At 52.1% G+C, this 21,708-nt stretch overlaps 3 protein-coding genes across 3 annotated transcripts; 2 read left to right on the top strand and 1 right to left on the bottom strand.

Moving 5' to 3' along the window:
- Window positions 1–1,813: 1,813 nt before the first annotated feature.
- LOC113618140 (ARF GTPase 5) lies at window positions 1,814–4,808 on the top strand. The gene is made up of 6 exons (XM_027102044.1): window positions 1,814–2,026; window positions 2,551–2,631; window positions 2,972–3,081; window positions 3,541–3,612; window positions 4,098–4,223; window positions 4,326–4,808. Exons 1-6 carry the CDS (start codon window positions 1,960–1,962, stop codon window positions 4,410–4,412), a joined length of 543 nt encoding a protein of 180 aa, XP_026957845.1. The 5' UTR covers window positions 1,814–1,959; the 3' UTR covers window positions 4,413–4,808.
- Window positions 4,809–4,912: 104 nt separating this feature from the next.
- Window positions 4,913–12,116, top strand: FSCN3 (fascin actin-bundling protein 3). Its single transcript, XM_027102045.1, has 6 exons — window positions 4,913–6,075; window positions 7,096–7,792; window positions 8,126–8,244; window positions 10,202–10,361; window positions 10,844–11,014; window positions 11,342–12,116. Exons 1-6 carry the CDS (start codon window positions 5,932–5,934, stop codon window positions 11,545–11,547), a joined length of 1,497 nt encoding a protein of 498 aa, XP_026957846.1. The 5' UTR covers window positions 4,913–5,931; the 3' UTR covers window positions 11,548–12,116.
- A 4,853-nt stretch (window positions 12,117–16,969) lies between these two features.
- Window positions 16,970–21,505, bottom strand: PAX4 (paired box 4). The gene is made up of 10 exons (XM_027101303.1): window positions 21,415–21,505; window positions 20,896–21,026; window positions 20,410–20,625; window positions 20,008–20,083; window positions 19,334–19,459; window positions 19,063–19,145; window positions 18,625–18,694; window positions 18,110–18,165; window positions 17,700–17,841; window positions 16,970–17,367 (listed from the first exon to the last, which is right to left on the bottom strand). The coding sequence occupies exons 1-10, from the start codon at window positions 21,425–21,427 to the stop codon at window positions 17,180–17,182; spliced, it is 1,101 nt and encodes a 366-aa protein (XP_026957104.1). The 5' UTR covers window positions 21,428–21,505; the 3' UTR covers window positions 16,970–17,179.
- Window positions 21,506–21,708: the final 203 nt, after the last annotated feature.

The raw sequence follows: 21,708 nt of genomic DNA, 5'->3' as shown, positions 1-21,708 counted from the left end.
GAAAAAAATGCAAGGACTCCTGGGGCATCAGAGAGCCTGGCTCACCCTGGAAGCAATGAGAATCATTTCAAGGCACTAGCTTAGGGTATGCGAAGGAGGTGGCAACAGATGGGGCTGACACAATAGATGAGGACCCAAATTAAGGCATTTGGATTTTATCTTGGGTGATAAGACACTAAAGGATTTTCATCACAAGAGTGGCATCATCAAGTCTTGTATGACAAGGTGAAGATACCAAGGTGCAGAAGGCCATTTTCATTCATGGGGATCAGATGGTAGTGAAATAGAGCAGTGACAACAGGGATGGAAAGAAAAAGGCTAATTGAAAGAGCTAAAGATGACTTGGTCACCACTAGTCGTGTTATTATATTGGAACTCTTTTAAATGTGCTCTTCAACATTGTAAAAACCTTCTTAAGAATGCAAGTCTGTGACTGAAGAGTAAAAAAGTCATGTATTCACTCATACCTGGTGCCCAGAGTCTGTTCTTTTTACAGACTGAGGGTCAGGATGGGGCAGACACTAGAAGTCTGTTCAGACCCAGATTCTTGGTGGCCCAGATAACATCATCTGCATCACACAAAACATTCAGATACATTATCTTATCATTTTAATCTTCACCGTAACCTCATGAGACAGGACAGATATTAGTCTCCCTTTATAGATGAGAAAATGATAGGCTGTGAATATTGTTGAAGTCAAGCCCCCATCCCCCCCCAAAAAAAGGCAGAACTGAGAATTTAACAGAGGCCTGGAACAATGGCACAAAGTGGGTACTTAGTAAATATTTGTGGAAGGGAGCGAGGGAAGGAGGGAGGGAGGAAGGAACTTTCTCTGATTCCCAGCTCACTTCACCATGTCCAGTCCATAAGCAACTGATCCTAGAAGCCCACTGCAAATCCAGAATAGGCAAAACGCCTGCCCTTGCTCCACTGAGCAACCAATTAGTCCATTCAACCCAGCCAGCATTTGTTAAGCATATATTAGGTGCCTGGCATTGACCCAGTCTCTGCCATAGAAGAAATTTAAATTAATTCCTATCTTGCTATTTCGCCTCAGATGCTAAGATGAGTGCGGAAATAACTTATGAAGCTCTTTGGCAAGAGCCTCACAAAATCCTAGATAGCTGTGCACTGAAAATCCAGGTTCCCAGGTCTGTGGCAGAGTGAGGAGGGAACTTTAGAAAGGCTGCCCTCTTCGACTGAAAGGCATTGTTTCCAGGGCCATCAAGGGGAAGGCAGAGTTCTCCAGTATACAGAAGTAGGGTCTACGACCCCGCCGCCAGAACTGGGGATCGTCCACTGTTTCTGCTGATTGGGGATCTATGAAGGTGGCGTTTGAAGGAACCATGAAGTGCATCTTCTTCCACCTCTGGCGTACTCCTCTCGAGATTCTATGGTCACTGAACCACCTGCTACGTTCAGAGTCCCTCGCTGGGAGCTGGGAGGACAAAAGGGAGGATTAAGACACTTGCACAGAACTTCCGCTCTCCCGGGGAGGAGGCTGGAGGTCACCAAGAGCTAAACCGGAGCCCAGAGTGCGTTGGACGCAACAAACCAAGGCCCAGAGACCGGCCACTGAAGATGGGGGTGGAGGGCCGTTATGGAGCGTTGTAGGCTTTTCTCGGCCCTGCCCGGGTTGCCGGTTCAGCGCCATACACCTGACAGGCGCGCTAGCAACTTGGGGAGACCCAGGCCCTTTCCATCTTTAAAGCTGGCGCGGGACCGGGGGAGGATGCGGAGGCTCGCTCAACTTCAGTGTCTTCCGGAGCCACGGTCTGGAGGCGGGGCGGGGGCGGGGCCAGGGCGGGGGACGGCCCGAGGTGACGTAGGGCCGGCCGGGACGCGCGGAGGCCGCGGCGGCGCCTCCTCCTTCTGCTGCTGCTGGGCCCCATCCCCCAGCGGCCGGTTCCAGCCCGCACCCCGCGTCCGTGCCCGCGCCCCCTCCCCCGGGCCCCGCCATGGGCCTCACCGTGTCCGCGCTCTTTTCGCGGATCTTTGGGAAGAAGCAGATGCGGATCCTCATGGGTGAGGCAGATCAAGCGCGCGGCCCGGACTGGAGCACCAGCCCCCGCGCAGCCTTCTCGCCCCTGCGTCCCTCCAGCCCAGCTCACCCCGGTCTCTGACCCCGAGTCACCCACCTCCTAACCCCCCGGGGCCGCTACTCTTGGGTGGGTCGCGGTCTGCAGCACTGTCCCCGGGGCCTGAGACCGAGAGCTGCGGGCCTGGGTGGGGTGAAGCTCCCTTCGCCCCAGCCCGGCTCGTAAGAAGGGAGGATTCCGCCCTTGGAGACGACTTTTAAAAGGAGCGCGGCCTTTCTTTTGCGCCTCTTTCCCCTCAATCCTCTGCCGCCCCTCCCCCGCTTTGGGGGCAGGAGTTGGCGCTCCCCACCCTACTGCACTCAAGGCCCCGAAGGTAGATAACAGCGCGCACCTGGAGGCGCTCGGGCTCTCCGCCCCCGTCACCATCAGCTGTCCTGGCCTCTCCCCTTTCCTGGGCTCTAGGGGGCTCCCTCGCTCCCATCTCCAGCCCTGTGCCCCTCTCCGTTGCAGTTGGCTTGGATGCAGCTGGCAAGACCACAATCCTGTACAAACTGAAGTTGGGGGAGATTGTCACCACCATCCCCACTATAGGTGAGTCCGGAGGCGAGACCGGGAGGAGCGGGAGCGCGGCGGCGGCCCTTCTGAGGATCTGCTCTGCATTCTGCCCCAGGCCCTTATTTCTGTGCAGGGAGCTGACCCTGACATCAGATACTGCTACCTGAGAAGTGGGTCAGGGTATCTTTACGTGCAAGATGAGGCGGGATGGATGTGACCTAGCCCGGCCCCATCTGTGGGCTAGCTGGTCCTCTGGGGTTCTTTTCCCCTGGGCCTTCGTTGCCTTCTAGTTTTATATCCCTGCTGAATCCACTTAGTTTTAGTGAGTTCCTTCCTTTCAGGATTTTTTCCTCATATTTTTACCAATTATCTGCAGGCTTCAACGTGGAAACAGTGGAATACAAGAACATCTGTTTCACAGTGTGGGACGTGGGAGGCCAGGACAAGATTCGACCTCTGTGGCGGCACTACTTCCAGAACACTCAGGTTGGGGCTCCCCAACCCCAGGGGAAGAGGGTTAAGGTTAGAAAGCCTGAGATGTTGGCCCAGGCCAGGAAAAAACCCTTACCTCCTTCTACCCTCATTTGTAGGCTAGCCTCTCCTCATCCTTCAGAACTGGCCTCAGACTTCTGAGACTTAGCCACCGTAAGCGTCTCCTGAGAAGCAGAATTCTGAATCTACACTGCCTGATTTAGCTCTCATCACATGTCTTTCCCTGTTCCCTTGCACATCTTTTAGCTAGACTGCTTGCCTGAGGGCAGAGGCTGTATCCTTTGCTGGGTGTCTCCAGTTTGTGCGAGAACATCTGCAAAGCCGTAGTGGAAGTTTAGTAGATGAGAAGGGTTTAGACACAATTAGACGTGGGCAGAAGAGAGGAAGAGCCAGACTAGGGTGTATGTGTCCCAGGCTCGAGTGATTGCTCCTCCTTTCTTCCTTCCCACCCAGGGCCTCATCTTCGTGGTGGACAGTAATGACCGAGAGCGGGTCCAGGAATCTGCTGATGAACTCCAGAAGATGGTGAGCACCCAGAGCCCTGGGACAGAGAGATCCTCTGTGCTGGTGTGAGAGTCAGGAAACGCCTCAGAGGCCTTGAATGTGTGATTCTCTTTGTGGACACAGTCACAAGAAGTAGCTCACCCTGTTTTGAATTGGGGTCAGGTAAAAAGTATAGGACTTACTTTTTCCTTGCATTCTCTCCTGTCTTCACAACTGACTCTGAGAAGTTGGTGGGGAGGGGGGAAGTTCTACGTGGTGGAGAGAAACATCATCTTACGTTCTTATTTTTCCATTTGGAAATTTTGTCATTTTGACTAGGGCAAGGAGTCAAATTAGAAGAAGACCCTTTCTGGACTTCAGGCCAAAATGGCCTCAAGCTAGTTTATAACTCTGTCTTGGGTTCAGCAGTAGATGACACAATATTCTATTCTTCTCACAAATATGCTAGAAGGGAAAAAGGGGGGCTCCCGTACACAGCTGGATTCCACCCCCTTTGCCTCTCCCAGCTGCAGGAGGATGAGCTGCGGGATGCGGTGCTGCTGGTGTTTGCCAACAAGCAGGACATGCCCAACGCCATGCCCGTGAGCGAGCTGACCGACAAGCTGGGGCTACAGCACTTGCGGAGCCGCACGGTGAGGGCCTGCCTCTCCCAAAGGGGCCCCAGGCCAGGCAGGAAATAAAGGCATCCCCTTTTCTTCCCTGCTACTGACCTCTTTCTTTCCTTCTCCCCACAGTGGTACGTCCAGGCCACCTGTGCCACCCAAGGCACAGGTTTGTATGATGGGCTGGACTGGCTGTCCCATGAGCTGTCGAAGCGCTAACCAACCAGGGGCCGGCCCCTGCTGCCCAGAAGCTCCCGCGTGCATCCCGGGATGACCAGACTCCTGGACTCCTCAGGCAGTGCCCTTCCCCCCCATCTCCTCCTCCCCCGCAGACAGCAGCCTCTGCTCCTGCCTGCATGTTGCCTCTGTTATTGGAGCCTGGGGCCCTGCTCTCTGGGCACGGAGGGCTCCGCTCTCCTGCCTTCTGGGACCTGTGGAAAGGGGCTTCTGGGGCCAGGGTCCCTTCTGCCAGAGGAGGAGCAGGGATCTGGGTTTACTTCTGTTTCTTCCGTTTCGGGTGTACCCTTGGGGCCAGGTGGGGAGGGAAGGTGAGGGCTCCGGGTGGTGCTATGATGTGGCACTGGATATTGAGTAATAAATTTGCTGTGGTTTGTACATGGTGTTGTCTGTAACCTAGAGGTCGGGGGCTGGGTTACTGGCTGCAAAGAGACAATATGGGGGAGGCTCAAAGCAGCTAAGGCTGCAGGGCCTGCCCAGTCCCCCCAGCACACACACACACATCGCTGCCCTCATCTAGCTCAGCTTCTCCTCCTTTACTCTTGAGATTGGAAGTATTTAGGGGCTCCAATGGAGGAAATCTCCTTCCTTCCCCAATTCCAAGGGACCTTTGCTGCTGTAACAGGCTCTACCTTCATGGGTCTATAAACCACCTAACGCCCATTTCCCATCCATCTCCCAGCTACTTAGAGAAGTAGGCAGTGGGTCCTGGAGGCTATTGGACAACAGAGACTCTTTGGTGAGGGAAGGACTGATATCCTTAGGGGCAGCCCTTGCTGGTTGCCCAGCAGGAGGGCAACTGGGGACCGAAGAGGGTGCTCTGTGGTCCCCCCACCAGGGCCAGTCTCCTTACCCTGCTCCTGAGCCAGCCCTTCCTGATTAGCATGAGTAATCTGATCCTTGCTGGTTATCTAGGGTTTCCTCACACTCCCTGAAAAGTACCTTCTGAGATGTTCTGGCTTCATCCTCCCAAGGGCCATAGAAGTTAATAGATTTTTCTTAGGTATCTTGAACTCTAAAAACACTTGAGCCCCAAGGGAGCCAGGCAGAACCCACTTCCTAGGGAGGAAAGAGGTTGATTTCTATCCTATGGTTAAAATGAGGAACACAAGTGAAGAAAGGGAGGGACTTGCCTGAAGTCACAGGTGGTGGTTGGCACAAGCTGAAGTTCTGATTCCCAGTCAATTACCTTGATGCCTGGAGTGATGTGGGGAGGCTAGTGCCAGTGGCCCTGGACCCACTTCCTCTGGGCTGTGGATTGATGTTGCTGAGCCAGTGCCCTTTCTCCTCTATGGTGGGATAAGAGGCAACCCTCACAGTCACAATGCTCCCGGGTCACAGAGCTGCTGGGCCCCAGGCCAGCCTCTGCCTAGGAAGTTCCGCCTGGGAACATCTTCCGGTAGGCACTAAGGGCCTGATTCGGAGCCCTATGGCCTGTAGAACCTCACCACTGGCGGGGAAGGCTGGGCCAGACTGAGTCATCACCTGTGGTGCCGGTCCCATGGATGAAGTGGAGTGGATGCCAAGACAACCCAAGGCCAAGGACCTAAGGGTTGGGCTCATCAGCTGGGCGGGATCCTACCTCACTTTTGAGACATATAAGAATACTGTCACTGCTACTGCAAAGGGTTTGGGCCGAAGACAGGTAACAAAGCAAACCTGCACTGGAACCATTTTTCCCAAGCCGTGTGTGTGTGTGTGTGTGTGTGTGTGTGTGTGTGTGTGTGTGTGTGTGTGTGTGTGTGTGTGTGTTGCCATTGTCAGGGCAAGCCAGGCTTTTCCTCACAGGTCTCCATTGCTCCATCTCCCCCTCTCTAACCCTATTCTAGCAGGTGAAGCCTCAGCCCTGGCTTTGCTACCTTGTCTTGCTCTGGCTGCTCCCTCCCCTCTATCCCAGCACAGTGGGTGTGTTATCACAGAAAGGAGAGGTGGAGAGGCCAGGCTGGAAGGCAGAATTGTGGGCGTCCGGGAAGTTGGACCAGCGGGGTCACTGCAAAGTCTATGTTCCAGTTGTAGTTTGAGACTGGGGTACTCTAGAAGCCCTCAGAGATTTGGTCTTCATTTTAGAGAGTGATGTAGGCGCCTCTCGGGATGGTGCTATAGAGCAAGGCAGTGGCAAGTTCCTCTCGCTTATAACAAGGTTGATCACAGCTGAAACAGACAATTCCATCTCAACTGTCTGTGCTCCCATCCCCGTCCCCGGAGCCCGGGCCTGCCTGTAAGAGGTCTTTCTTTTCTCCTGCCATGGTGGAGAGGTGCTTTTGGGGGGCGGACGTGTTGTCTGAGTGTGCTGTCCAGGGGCGACAGTGAGAAAGAGAGAAGTAAGACTTAAACAAAAGCATTTATTGGAAAGTTAGGTATTTAAGGAAGCAACCAAGGAGGAGAGAGGGAGTGTTACCCTCCATTATCTGGAGGAGTGGGCATCTAGAATGTCTCTTGGGGTCTTGAGAAGCCCTGTGGCCCCAGTGGTGGAGGAGCCCTGAGATCTCTAGATTACCACTGGATGAGAGGGTAGAAGAGTGGACAGCAAGGAGGCCAATGTGGAGGGAAGGTGGTTGCCCTCAGTGAAGGCGCTGGAGTAATGCCAGGGGTGATAGTTGCAGGGCTCCTCGGTCTAGTCTCTCGGCAGTACTGATTTCCTTCTTCTCCCTCCCAATGCCTCCAGACCTGGGAGATCCTGGTGAGCAGTAAGCATGACACACAGGCTGTGGTACGACTAAGAAGCTTGCAGGGCTTCTACCTTCTGTGCGAGGCGGATGGTTCTCTGTGCTACGGCCGGCCAAGGACGAGCCATCATGGATGCTTCCTAATCCACTTCCACCGCAGTGGCAAATGGACCCTCCAGTGCCTCATCAGTGGTCGTTATCTGGAATCTGATGGCGAGGATGTTTTCTGCACCTCCCGGACCCTCTCAGCTTACCACATGTGGACCCCCCGGCCAGCCCTGCATGTCCACGTGATCCTCTACAGCCCCCTCAACCACTGCTATGCCCGGGCTGACCCCACCATGGGCCGAGTCTGGGTGGACGCAACAGTTCCCTGCCTGAAGGAATGTGGCTTCCTGTTGCATTTCCAAGATGGATGCTACCACCTGGAGACCTCTGCACACACCTTCTTGTCCCACTTAGACGGTCTGGTCTCCCAACCCTCAACACAGACAGCTTTCCACATGCAAGTGCGGCCTGGAGGGTTTGTGGCGCTGGGTGATGGAGAAGGAGGCATGTTGTATCCACAGGGCACACGCCTGCTCCTGAGCCTGGGCTCTGATCCCCATGGGGGCGAGGAGTGGCTCATCCTACAGCACTGCCCTACCTGGGTCAGCCTCAGGTCCACGACTCAGAAGTTTCTCACCGTTGTCTATGGCAAGTGCTGGGTCCAACACGGCCATAGAGGGAGGGAGGGCTGGCTGCTGAAAAGAGGAAAGTATGTTTGGGATCAGTGAGGATTTTTGAAACTAATGCTAAGGAAGATCCCGAGGTCCCAAGAGGATCTCTGCTGCCATGGAGAAGGGCTTTAAACCAGGGGCATGGGCTTGGAGAGAAAGCGGCCTGGGTCTTCTCCAGGCCATTATGGTGCAACCAAAGGTGATGAAGCCTGAGGAGGGAAAGCAGAAGGAATACCAGCCATGAAGTGTGGAGGAGGGGCTGAGGCTGAGGCCAGACTCAGGCTTCTTCTGATGTGTTCTTCCCCTGCAGACGTGGATGTGTGTGCCGCCTCTGAGCAGGTAACCCCAATGTCCTTGTTCCAGTTTGAATGTGACAACAAGAGCCCTACCTTGCAGCTTCGTTCAGCCAATGGCTGCTACCTAGCCCAGGTGAGACCTTGACTTTCTGAGTAAGAGAACCCTTAAGCCCTGAGCTCTCCCTCTCCAGACACACTTTTTCCTTCTTCAAGGCAGATGATCAGATGGTGAGGTAAAGTGTGGAGGTCCTTGTCAATAAACATTCATTTTCATCCAATGGGCCCACTTTCATTCAATGGGGCCTCTTTAAAAAAAAAAAACGTAAACTTTATTGAGGCATTATTTACATACAATAAAATGCACCCATTTTAAGTGTACAATTCAATAAGTTTTGACAAATGTATGCAACCATGCTACAATCATATCACAAGTTAGAGACTATTTCTATCACCACAGAAATTCCCTCTTGCCCCTTTTCAGTCAGATCCCCTCCCCTCTTGCCCTCCCCACTACCACTGGTATATAGTCTGTCACTATAGATTAGGTTTGCTTACTCTGGAATTTCATATAAATGGAATCATACAGTAATTACAGTATATATACTTCTTTCACTCAGCATGATGTTTTTGAAATTTGTCCATGATGTCATATGTATCAGTAGTTCGTTCCTTTTTATGGCTGGGTAGTATTCCATAACTCTACACATAAACACAAACATAATTTGCTTATCCTTTCACTTGTTGATGAACACTTGAGTTGTTTCCAGTTTGGGCCATTATGAACAAAGTTGCTATGAACATTCGTGTACAAGCCTTTTTGTGGGCCTACGCTTTCAGTTATCTTGGGCAAATACGTAAGAGTGGAATTATTGGGTCATACGATAAATGTGTGTTTAACTTCTTAAGAAAATGTCAAGCAGTTTTCTAAAGTGATTGTACTATTTTACATTCTCACCAGTAATGTATGAGAGTTCTAATTGCTCCACATCCTTTCCAATACTAGGTATTGTCTGTGTTTTTAATTTTAGCCACTCTAAAATTAAATGTGTAATGCCATCTTATTGTGGCTTTGCTTTGCATTTCCCTTATAATTAATAATGTTGAGCATCTTTTCTTTTTTTTTTCCACTGTTTTTGGTGGCTGCCCTTTATTTATTTAAATTTATTCTATTTTATTATTTTTTTTAAATTTTGGCTGCATTGGGTCTTCGTTGCTGCGTACAGGCTTTTTCTAGTTGCAGTGAGCGGGGGCTACTCTTTGTTGCGGTGTGCGGGCTCAGTAGTTGCGGCTTGTGGCTCCAGAGCACAGGCTCAGTAGTTGTGGCACATGGACTTCGTTGCTCCGCGGCACGTGGGATCTTCCTGGAGCAGGGCTCGAACCCACGTCCCCTGCATTGCAGGCAGATTCTTAACCACTGCGCCACCAGGGAAGTCCCCAAGCATCTTTTCATCTGCTTATTGGCCGCTTGTATATCTTCTTTGTGAGGTGTCTATTCAGATCTTTTGTTTCTTTGTTATTGGGTTGTCTTGTTATTGAGTTGTAAGGGTTTTTGTGTGTTCTAACATCAGTCCTCTGTCAGAGTTATGTATTGTAAACGTTTTCTCCCAATCTGTGGCTTGCCTTTTCATTTGCTTAATAGTGTCTTTTGAGCAGCAAGTTTTTCATTTTGATGAAGTCCAATTTCTCCATTTTATAAATGGTTAGTGCTTTTTTCTTGCCCCAGGAAATCCTTGCCTACCCCAAAGTTGCAAAGAATATCTCCTACGTTTTCTTCTAGATGTTTATAGTTAAACTGTGGTTATAGTTTAGCTTTCACGTTTATGACTATGATCCACTTCGAAATGATTTTGGAGTCTGGGCCAAGGTTCGTTTCTGTCCATATGGGATACAGCACAGACTGGAGAAGTGGGAGAGCTGAGGTCACAACATGTTTTCCAAAAAGCATCTGAAGGCATAAGCGTACCCTGGGAGAATAAAAAAAAAAGCTAGAGGGTGGGATGTGGAAAAGAGGGTCTAAAATAAAAATACTGAGAAGAAAGCTGAGATTTTGGGTCCTTGCTTCCCTTCTCTGTTCCCGATCTTCTCTCCAGAGGCGCCATAGGACAGTGATGGCTGATGGGCACCAGCTGGAGGCTGAAACCTTATTTCGTATGTACTGGCACCGTGGCAGGATCATCCTGCAGTCTCCCAGTGGATGCTTCTTGGGCATCGCAGCCAATGGCCTGCTGGTGGCCAGTGCCACCATTCCAGGTGAGCGAAGCAGCCCTTGCCAGGTTATTCCAAGTCAGAGACGCTTTCAGAGGGAGCGGGGGTTATGATAGAAAGACCACTGGAGTTGGGGTCAGAAGATTTGGGTCTGTATATCTGCTGAATCACTGACTTTTCATCATCACTTGGGCAAACCACTTCTCTGAGGCTCAGGTTCATTGTCTCCATCATCAGTGGAGGTGACAGCCAACCTGCCTGCCTCACAGGATTATCTTGAGGATCAAATAGATTCACACATCTCAAAGGAAGGAAGAATATTAAAATTTCTTGGCCTCCACGCTGTACTAAGTGCTTTCACAAACATTTCACAAGCACCTAGCGTGAGACGTGGCACATAGTAAGTGTTCACTAAATATTAAGATAATTGACGACACCCTTCTGCCATTAGTGCCCGTCTTCCTGCTTCCATGTGGGAAAGCACCTAGAGGCGGCCCATCCAGATAACTTCTTCCTGTTTCTTCCAGGCCCAAATGAGGAATTTGGGATTCAATTGGCCAACCGCCCCTTCCTCGCCTTGAGGGGACGGTATGGGTATGTGGGTACCTCGTCACAACACGACCTCCTGCAGTGCAACATGGATCAGCCCGACTGCATTTACCTGCTGCCCTGCCGCCAGGGCATCTACCACTTCCAGGGTGAGTAGCTCTTCTTCTTCACCCCTGGGTTCATGGTCTAACCCAGCCTTAGCCCCAGCTCAGACTTCAGGGCCTGCCACTCAGGGCCTACTTATATAAAAGGAAAAGCAGAGTTTCTGTTTGCTTGTACACTTCAAGGCCCCCAGAGTGGGTGGGGGGTGCAGAACAGAAGCCAGCCCTCCTGTGTTTCTAGAGAGGGACCTGCCAACACAGGCAGTGTAGGGTGGTCCAGGAGGGGTGGCGTGCCTCCTGGGAGCCTCTCAGAGGCTGTACTGAGGGAGGCTTTCCTCCAGAATGGCCCACCAACCTGATCTCTTCCCTCCGCAGCACAGGGTGGGTCCTTCTGGTCAATAACACCCTTTGGCACTTTTCGCCCTTGGGGAAAGTTTGCCTTCAACTTCGGTATAGAGCTTCAGGGCAGCAACTTGCTCACAGTGCTTGCACCCAATGGCTTCTACATGCGATCTGACCGAAGTGGCACCCTGTTGGCAGACAGCACAGACATTACCAAAGAGTGTGTTTGGGAATTCTAGGTAAGGTAAAGCGTGTAAGGACCGGGGGGTCTGGGACCAGGAGCTGAGGAACAAAAGAAGAAGAGAGGAGGGTGGGGAGGCAGGAGGCAGTTAGACCAAAAGGCAGCCCAGGCTGACTTCTGTCTGACAGCTCCATCAACTCCACACATTTATTGCGAATCTGTGCCTTTTCTTTCAGGGCTTCTAGACCGAGACTTGCTGGAGAGAGGAGTCAGATCTAGGTTTCTCACTATTACGTCACACTGACACTTGTGCTTGCCAGCCAGGCTGCAGGGCATAGGATGAGGTGTACCTGTGTAGCTCTCTTCATTAAGATGTGGAGTTTTGCCCCCTTTGTAGGGAAGGCGGGTAACTTTGGCGGGTATTCTTTCCACCCTAGGCACTTTCTACCCCTATGCCCCTGGATCCTTGGGGTGCTGATGGCACCCAGATATTTATCTGCAGCCCTGACCCTTCTCCTGAAGTCTAACCTTATCTCTTTCCAACTTACTGATTTTTTTTTGTGTGTGTGGTATACGGGCCTCTCACTGTTGTGGCCTCTCCCATTGCGGAGCACAGGCTCCGGACACGCAGGCTCAGTGGCCATGGCTCACGGGCCCAGCCGCTCCGCGGCATGTGGGATCTTCCTGGACCGGGGCACAAACCCGTGTCCCCTGCATCGGCAAGCGGACTCTCAACCACTGTGCCACCAGGGAAGCCCCCAACTTCCTGATTGACAGTTGGCTTGACTTCATCCTGCCATCCCCTCCAAATCAGCCTCCTCACCCTCCCCTTCAAAGGTGATTCTTCCTGCCCTCCCCACGGCCATCTAGGGCACTGCCGTCCTCGCAAACTCTCAGACTCAAGACGCCAGCACCATCTCTCCTTCCTCCCTTACATTCCCTTCACCAAACCCTGAAAACTCAGGTACCTCCTTAACAGTGCCTCTTGAGTGCTTGCTCCTTCTTCATTGCCATCGCCACAGCGGGGTTCCAGGTTTTCCACCAAGAGCCTACACTGCAACAAGGGCTCCCCAGCAGGACTCCCTGCCACCAGTCCCATTCCCACCCGATATCTTCTCACCCCAAGTTCACTTTCCTAAGATGCTGCCTCCATTCCATCATTCCCTGTTCACAGCTCTTCAGGGCACCTCAGTGCTCTTAGCCTTGTCCCTTCACAATCGACCCCGCTTTTGATATTGTATTAGACCTGGAACCAAAACTAACAAGGTGTGGTCCTTACTAGCTCTGTAACCCCAGGGAAATTGCTCTAACATGTCTAGGCCTTGGTTTCCTTATCTGTAAAATGGGAATAATATCTACTTCATAGAGTGGTGTGAAGGTTCAATGACCATATGCCTCTAGATAGAGATCCCCGTGTACATTCACTCTTCTCCTTCATTTTCTACCAGTTTTCTGCACAAACCTTTTAACTGTGGCAAACTAGGGAAAATACAATGAAATCCCACTGGGCCTGTTTTCTTATCTATTCCATGAAGTATTTGGATCGAACTAAATTTCTCAGGCTCTTTCCAGGCCTAACATTCTAGTAGACAGTGTATCAAAGTGGTTAAGAGCTCATTTCTGGACTCAGAACTGGGTTCTAATTCGATGTTTATCAGTTAAACTTGTTGTTTGATGTTGGGCAAATGAACCTCTCAAAGTCTGCTTCTTGTGGGTAAAATGGCAATATAGTGTTTATCTCGTGGTATTATTGTATTACATGAGCTGATGATAGTGAAATACTTAGTAAACAGCCTGGCACCTAGCACACTCTCACTCCATTAGACGTCTCTCTGGATCCAGTTTGAATTCTTAGTAAACCTAACCTGTTGACTGTAGTCTCCCTGTGAATTCTGATGCAACTTTGCACTGTTCATTGGATTTTAAAAAATCACTTCTACTGTCTTTTCCTATAAACTAAACTCACCTCTGTCCTTGTGATCCCTCATCAAGAATGGAACAAATCACTTTATTCTCTCTCTTCCCACAGGATCTCACCAGGTTTTTCCTAAAAGCCAAAGATCAGCAAATGACCGACTGAACGTTTCTATTTCCACTTGCCTCCCAGGTCGATGGGATGCCACCTACCAAAATCCAAATCCTCCAGGAGAAACTACTACACTAAACCGAACAGGAACCCCAGAGTCAAGATCCATAAGAATATCTGTTCCACAACTTTTCCTACCCAGTTTAGCAAAACACCTGTTGCGAGTAACAATACATCACAAAAGTCCACCCCCAATACCCTGGTGTGCCTCTGACTTGTGAGTAGGGGTGTGGATGTGGGTGGCGACTGAGACCTCAGTCACTCCAAGTTCTATCCAGAAGAGGGGAGACCAAATGGTAACCTATTCTTCTATTGATTCTCTGCATCCCCTCCAGAACCACTAGACTTTTCCCAGTGATCCCATGAGGATCCAGCCTTGCCCTGAAGGATTCAGAAACCAGATATGACTAGATGTTCTTTTGGCTTAGAACAAAGGAAGGATTATTAATGGTCATAACAGCTTACGCCTCTATAGCCCACCCTCCCTCCAAAGCTTACCAACCATCCCACCTTACCATTACCTTTGATCCAATCAGTTGGACACAACAGGTACTTTTCCCATCACTGCCTACCTCACTGTTTACAGGGAGCCAAAGTGATTTGCCCATGACTGGGACCTCTGACACAATTCTTCAAGTAGAGTAGACCCTAACATCTATGGCTCTTTCCATCAAAACAGTTTCCAAAATGACTGTCATTCTTGCACTGTCTTCATAACTTTGGCTTTTATTTACCTACCGTCTACCCTATTAATGTCTTTCTTGACATACACTCTTAAGTACATTTATTTTAAAAGGGATATTTTGATCACTATCATAAAGTGGAAGACCAGAATCACTTGCCATGAATAGAAAGTGACCATGAAAAGAAATACAATGAAAACAAAGTGATGTTTCAAATTTCAGTTAGATTTCCCTTCCTTGACCAAGGCTCAGAGACTCCCTTTCCCTCTGTTAAAAAAGTAGATTAGCAACTGTTACAGAGGGGCTAAAGCGTAGGACCAAAACGAAAATTTTCTCTTTGACACAATCAGAATTGAAAGGGAGTGGAAAAGGGAAAATTTTTCTCATTGTTAACCCAATATTATATAAAGCAGCATCCAGACAGTTCCTAAAAGTTTCTCAAATACCAGTGATGCCTGACCCCTATTGCATCATCCCATAATCAGTCCCTGGTTTATAAGTCCACTGAGTAGAGAACCTGAAACCAGAACATGAGAGACATTCTGTTTGGATAGAGGAAAATGATGTCGAGTTTCTGGAAGTATGTTTCTCCTCAAGAATATGAAAGAATTTTGTAAACATTTTAATCCAATTTAAAAAGGTTGCAAACTCTAGAGACCAGGGCATCTCCTTTCCTGCAGAACATTAAGAACAGGCCAAAGATGTGGAGTGGAATATAGTCTTCAGAGATAAGACGTTGGGGGTCATTTAGTGGAGAACCCCTTCCTCAGTTTTCCATAAATACATCTACACACTGAGATGCACGGGCATGCGTGTGCCCAGGGACACACACACACACACACAGAGGTATGCCCTGCTCCCCAAAAGTGGTCATCCATCCTCCACTTGAATGGTGCTCAGCCATGGAGCCTCGGATGACAGCTGCTTCCATTGCTGAGGTCAGTTTTGTTGCTGAAGTGAAGGGCATATTCTCAGCTGTACTGTGAATGCTGTCACCCCACAAAACCTCGTCCATTTCCTTGAGCAGTCTGTCCAGCAGGGTCCCCAGCTTGAAGGGAGAGAAGGCAGGGCGGGGCAGGCTGCACTGGATTACCCTCGGAATTTCATTCTAGAGCTGTGCTGTCCCATAGAACTTTCTGTGCTGATGGAAATGTTCTATAAAATTTACTGTCCAATACAGTAACCTCGGGCACATGTGACTGCTGGGCATTTGATTTGGGGCTAGTGTGACTGAGGAGCTGAATTATTCATTTTATTTCATTTTAATTGCACTTTAATAGCCATATGTGGTCGGTGGCTATTTACTGAGCCCCACAGCTCTAGAGTATTTGATGATAAAGAGACTTCCTGAAGGACAACTTCTGCACTTGTACCTGTCACAGATGGGAGTAAACAAACATGCCCCCAGTCCCCCCCTACCCTGCTTTGCACCATCATCATTCCATCCCCTGCTCTTCAAAAAGGAAAGAATTTGGAGGGATGAGCCCATCCCCCATTCCAAATATCTCCTCTGTCCCCCCATAGCCCTCTTTTTCCCTACATCCCAGGGCTTCCCAGGAGGAGCCTAGTGATTTCTCTGCAGGGAGACAAAATTGAGACGAGTTGGAACTTACAGCCAAGAAGAAGCAAGCAAACATGCCCCAGGAGCACATATAAAGGGCTGAGCAGAATTTAAAAAGGGTCATTTCCACTCTGTGTGCTGTTGTGCAAAAAGTATATATATACATATGCAATTAAAGAGTTCATGTCTCTCTTCTTTTTTTTTTGCGGTACGCGGGCCTCTCACTGTTGTGGCCTCTCTCGTTGTGGAGCACAGGCTCCAGACGCGCAGGCTCAGCGGCCATGGCTCACGGGCCCAGCCGCTCCACGGCATGTGGGATCTTCCCGGACCGGGGCACGAACCCACGTCCCCTGCATCGGCAGGCAGACTCTCAACCACTGCACCACCAGGGAATCCCCATGTCTCTCTTCTTAGATTAAGAAATTATTATACATTTTCTTAGATGTGGTCATGGTGTTGTGGTCATGTAAGAAAATTTCCCTTATTTTTTGGAGATGCATGCTGGAGGACTCAAGGGTGACGTGCCACGAGGTACTATCAGTGTGTGTGTATGTGTTATATGTGCATACATGTGGGTATATGAGCACCCAAACACCAAGATAGGTACATATCTACATACATATGTAGATATATATATACATAGATAAATACAAAGATTAGATAGATTGGATAGATAATAGCTAGATACCTAATTATATAGACACATAAATATATTAGATGATAACTAGATAGTTACATAGATAACTAAATTAGATAGATAGATAGATGGCAAACATTTTTTTTTTTTTTGGCTGTGCTGGGTCTTCATTGCTGCACGCGGGCTTTCTCTAGTTGCAGTGAGCGGGGGCTACTCTTCGTTGCGGTGTGCAGGCTTCTCATTGCGGTGGCTTCTCTTGCTGCGGAGCACGGGCTCTAGGTGCATGGGCTTCAGTAGTTGCAGCGCTCAGGCTCAGTAGTTGTGGCTCGTGGGCTCTAGAGCACAGGCTCAGTAGTTTTGGTGCACGGGCTTAGTTACTCCGCGGCACGTGGGATCTTCCTGGACCAGGGCTCGAACCCGTGTCCCCTGCATTGGCAGGCGGATTCTTAACCACTGCGCCACCAGGGAAGCCCAATGGCAAACTTTATAATTGTTAAATATAGGGGTGGGATTATGAGTGCTCATGAGAAAAACATGATGGACAATTGAACTACTGCTAATTTAAAAGATGTTTTTATCACTGCCAACTGGAAGCGTCTTAAGGCCAGTGTGAGAAGTGGGTGGGCACGGCTTCTGCAATCAGGTGACATATAAGAAGGGCAAGGTCCACAGATGGGGAGGAGACACAGGAAGGAGGAAGGAGCAGTGCTTGGGCAGGCAGTATCAGATCCTTCCCATCCCATCTCCTTTCCACTCTGGACCGCCTCCCTCATCCCAGGCCTCGAAGTGGGGAGCCAGGCCAGAGCAAGACCTGATGGGTACCAAGACTGGCGATGGGGGCAGAGGAAGGAACGGCAAGGATGGCAAAGCAGGAGTGAATCCAGGGAGCTCGGCTGTGGGGGGCAAGTAGCCTGTAGGGATGAAGAGAGGGTGAGCTTGGGCTCGCTGCTGCCACCCCACCCCTCAAAGTCACTGATGGGGAGAGGGGCGGACCTCAGTTCTCTACACTGGATATACACACTTGAATCTCCATCCCAGCCCCTTTGCCCGCTCTGACCATCAATGATAGTATAGACTCGGGGATACTAGTCTCCCCAACTTTATGGGCCATGCAAAGAATGAGGAAAACTGTATTGAGGTTCCTTTGATGACCCCGACTAGGGATCCATGCCCTCCGGCGGGTCAAGGATTCAGTTAGCCTTCCCTACACCCTGCAGGAGTGAGGCCTGGCCTGGATTCTCACCCCAGCAGGGCTTGAGACAGGCTTGTGGTGGAGTGTCACTCAGACATCTGTCTGATGCTGTCCCCCAGAACCGCGGATAGCTGGAGGCAGCCAAGGATGCCAGGGCAGGTAGGACCGCTGTGGACACACTGCCGGGGGGTTGCTGGAAAAAGCAAGAGGAAACCCTCAGCTGCCAGTGATGCCTCCTGTTTAGCACAACTGGGACCCCAGGGCTGCACGAGCCCACCCCACCCCCAGGGCTGTATCCTGAACAACTTCAGAGGGAGCCATTCACATGGTAAACTCTGAGGACGTCACTTTCTAGAAACATGTACTGTGAGGGCCCAGCAGAGTCATGCATTCTAGCTCAGGCACCCACTGGGAACGGGACAAGCAGTGATCCCTTCAGTCTTCCTCCTCTTCCTGGATACCTGTGCAGAGACGGTCCCTGGGGAGGCACTTGGTACAGTCAGGTCCTGGGAAGCACCTACAAGGTAAGGGTGGATGCACCAGAGGGAGGAACAGGGGTCTGGGGAGCAGGGAGTGGAGGTGAGAGGCAGGGAGGTTCCAGGAAAGGCAATGACTTCGGGGGGGGGGGGGGGGGGGAGGGGGGGGGCGGGGCCCGACTGGGGGCGCTCTCCAGGAGGGGGGGGGGGGGGGGGGGGGGGGGGGCGGAAATGGATGCTACAGCCCCAAACTGCCCTCCTTCCCAAGGCGGGGTGTTGGGAGACTGCGGAAGAAGGATTAAATCCCAGGGATGGTAAAGTGGGGGCAGTGCAGCCCTGAAGAGCAGGGATTGTGTATGTCCAGCATCTAACACAGGGTCTGGTGCATGGGAGGTGCCGAGTAATGTTTGGTGGTTGCATGGATGGATGGAGGGATGGATGGGAAGGAAGGAAGGGAGGAAAGAAGGGTAGGTGAGTGGATGGATGGGCAGAGAAATCACCTGGAAACCGTATTTCCCCCTTGAGCTTCTCTTGTCGGCGCCATTTGGCTCTTCGGTTGGAAAACCAGATCTGAGGAAGGCAGAAACGATGCAGCTGGCTGTGCGCTCCAAGGCCCAGCACCTACTGCTCTCACCACGTGCTCCTGACCTGGACTCGGAGTGCAGACCCTTCCTCAGCCCTGCCGTCCCCACTTCCTGCTCTGGCCTGGGCTCTCTGTCCCCTTCCTCAGTGCTAAGGCGTGGAGCGGGCCGTGGAGGGGAAAGCTCAGCAGAAGCGCAACAGGGAGGAGCCTGGCTCCTTCCTGCTCCGAACAAGCCCGTGTCCGCCTCTGGCCGCCTTCTCTACGTCACCGTCACCGGAAGCGGAAGCGGAAGCTTGCCCGGCCCAGACGCGCTGTCCTTGTGGTGTGTGCACGCAGTGTAGCAGAGCTCACTCACCCTCACCGTGTCCTCAGGCAGAGAGGTGGCAGCAGCCAGCTTCCCGCGGGCCGCTGAGTCAGGGTACTGCCCACGCTGGAACTCTGCAGAGATGGGGGCTCACACAGCAAGGGTGCGGGGAGAGGAGCAAGGCCCCACTCCCCGCCCGTGCCAGCCCTGAACTACCCTACTCCCCGACGCAGGGGCATCCACGGCCTCCAGCTCTCAGCCTCGGCCCGCAGGCCTCTGGGCCGTTGCCGCCGTGGCCCACCGTCCGCCCCAGCTCTGGCACCTTTCTCCAGCGCCTCAGCTTGGCCTGGGGAGAAGATCGTCCGATTCCGGTGGCCTGTCCCTGGGTGGGGACCCCGGGGTGCCTCGGAGCCACTAGGTGGCGTTGGAGGAACTGGAGCCAAAACAGCTGCAAAGGGAGACAGTGGCTGGTGCTGGTCTGTGACGGTGATTCCTCTGGTCGGATGGAGTCCCCACGTCCCTGGTGCTGTAGGCAGGGCACAATGCAGGGTGAGAGCAGAGCCGCACCGCTGGGGCATCCACAGTTCCTCGGGGGTCGCCGCAGGGGCACTGGGTGGGAGGGTTCGCAGCCATGGTGGGAGCATGCTTAGCATGTGGGGGGAGACAGCCGCAAGGATGGGCCAGGCTTGCCTGATCCCACAGCCCCTCAAAAGTGCTCTGAGTCCTGTCTCCTCGGCAGATCCTGTGAACTTAGAGACCTAGGGAGCTGCGCTCTGTTCCAGGACCTACCAACAACTAGCTGGTGACCTTGGGTAAGTTACTTCCCTTCCTCTGAGCCTCCATTTTCTCCTGCTAGGAGAGAATAAGACCCCCTGTGAGGCCCACATTATTGTCTTGTTGTGAGGGTGATTCAAGAAAGAACAAGAAAGGAATCTGAGGACTGTAGAATGCTTAGGTTTGGCTCTGAACATCCCTGGAGGCAGCTCCAAGACCCACCTGGCAACCTGAGCTGTGCCCCGGGGAATCTCTGGTCCTCCTGTATCGCCCGCAGGACTCGGTTGATGGAGGAGACCTGAGGATGTGGGGTGATGAGTGGGGAAACGGTGCCCAGCCCAGGTTGCGTCCTGAGGATGTTTCCCCAGTATCCTTTCTCTCCTCTGTCCCGGCCCACACATCGTTCCCAAGGGCAGCCTCCTTTCAGCCCCACGCTTTTTTCTTCTCACCTGTCTCACCGCCACCGCTTTTCAGAAGAGAAACTTTTGGGTCAGAAGAGAGCCCAGAAGCCCCGCCCCCCAGCCTGGGAGGCCCCACTGCCAAGTAGGAAGGGATCTTCTTCTCCCTCCCCAGACAACCAGTCTGGCAGCGCAGTTCCGGTTCTGGGGAGGGGAGGGCACTTACACTGGGGGTCTTGTCCTGGGTGCAAAGCCCTTCAGCGCAGAGCTGGCGTTGGATCTCCCAGGCGAAGAGGGCTGGGCACTCACCCTTCAGCTGGGCGATTCGAGCCACCACAGGTGGTGTGGCCAGGCGTGGCTTGCTTCCTCCAGTCCCCTTGGGCTCCAAGACACCTGTGCGGTAGTACCGCCCTAGGATCTTGCTCACACAGCCATTAGATACCTGGGTCAGGTGAGAAGCAGGGACAGGTGAGGCATGATGGGCAGAGGGTTAGTGTCCCTGGGACAGAAGGAAGCTACAAGGCAAAGTGAGACTGACTGAATCAGGCCCCAGAGTCGAGTCTAGCCTCACCTTTGGAACCCTGAAGCTCTCAAGGAGGCAGCCCAAGCCCCAAAGGCCCTCCAAGTCTGCAACAGCCCCAGACTTGCCTTAAAGGGGCCGCTTCTCCCTGCTTCTTGTGCGCATCACTGGGTGAAGGTCCCAGCACACTACCTTAAGGCTCCGTGAGATGTCACAGGGCCGCATCCCGCTGACGGCCAGCTGCACGATCTGCTGCCGGGTGTCCAGGGGCAGAGGCCGACCGTTCACAAAGAGCCCCCCCAGCTGATTCACACTGCTGATCCCTGGGCAGGAGAAGGAGGCATCGTACCTGAAGTCTCCCCTCTCCCCAGCCCACCTGCAGCGTGGAGGACCCTCCTGGGAGAGGGCTACTCAGGCCCCGCTAGCCTGGCTTCCCACCACAGAGAAAATCCTCTCTCCAGGGGACTGCTCCCCTTCTGCTCCCAGGGTCCCCCAGACATGCCACTTTCTTTGGGAGCTGGGTCCTTGGCCACATGCACTGGCCCTCATTGTCTAAGGGAAGCAGGGTGGAGCGGGGAGGGAGTGACTGGGAGGGGCTCCCCCAGAACGCTGGCTGAGGGCACATGAACCCACGTGGATGGAAGCGGAGCCCGGAGCCATTCCCGCCCTCCTATGCTACCCTGTTCTTCCCACTTCTCCTGGGCATCTTACCGTCCTGCAGCATGCTCCAGGCTGGGCCTCCTCACAGAAGGGCAGGAACTGGGAAGACTGGGGAGTGGAGTTCCTCCTGGGAGCTCCTTTTTTGTTCTTGAGGCTGGACCTGCCATAATCGAGGGTTCCTTGGGCAGCATCTCTTGCTTAGAATGGCCTTGGGGTGTTTTGTGATAGAGGATAAGGTTTCTAAAGTTTGCCAGTAGATTGGCTACGAAAATTCAATTTCTCTTTACTAAACCTTTGAATTAAAACATCACAGAGCCAGCAGAGGACCGGATCTTTCTGGATGTC

Source organism: Aethalodelphis obliquidens, unplaced genomic scaffold, assembly GCF_003676395.1.
Source record: "Aethalodelphis obliquidens isolate GAN/ISIS:26980383/991018 unplaced genomic scaffold, ASM367639v1 scaffold5, whole genome shotgun sequence".
In the NCBI taxonomy this organism is placed as follows: Eukaryota; Metazoa; Chordata; class Mammalia; order Artiodactyla; family Delphinidae; genus Aethalodelphis; species Aethalodelphis obliquidens.
This window is presented reverse-complemented; position numbering and strand designations above follow the sequence as displayed.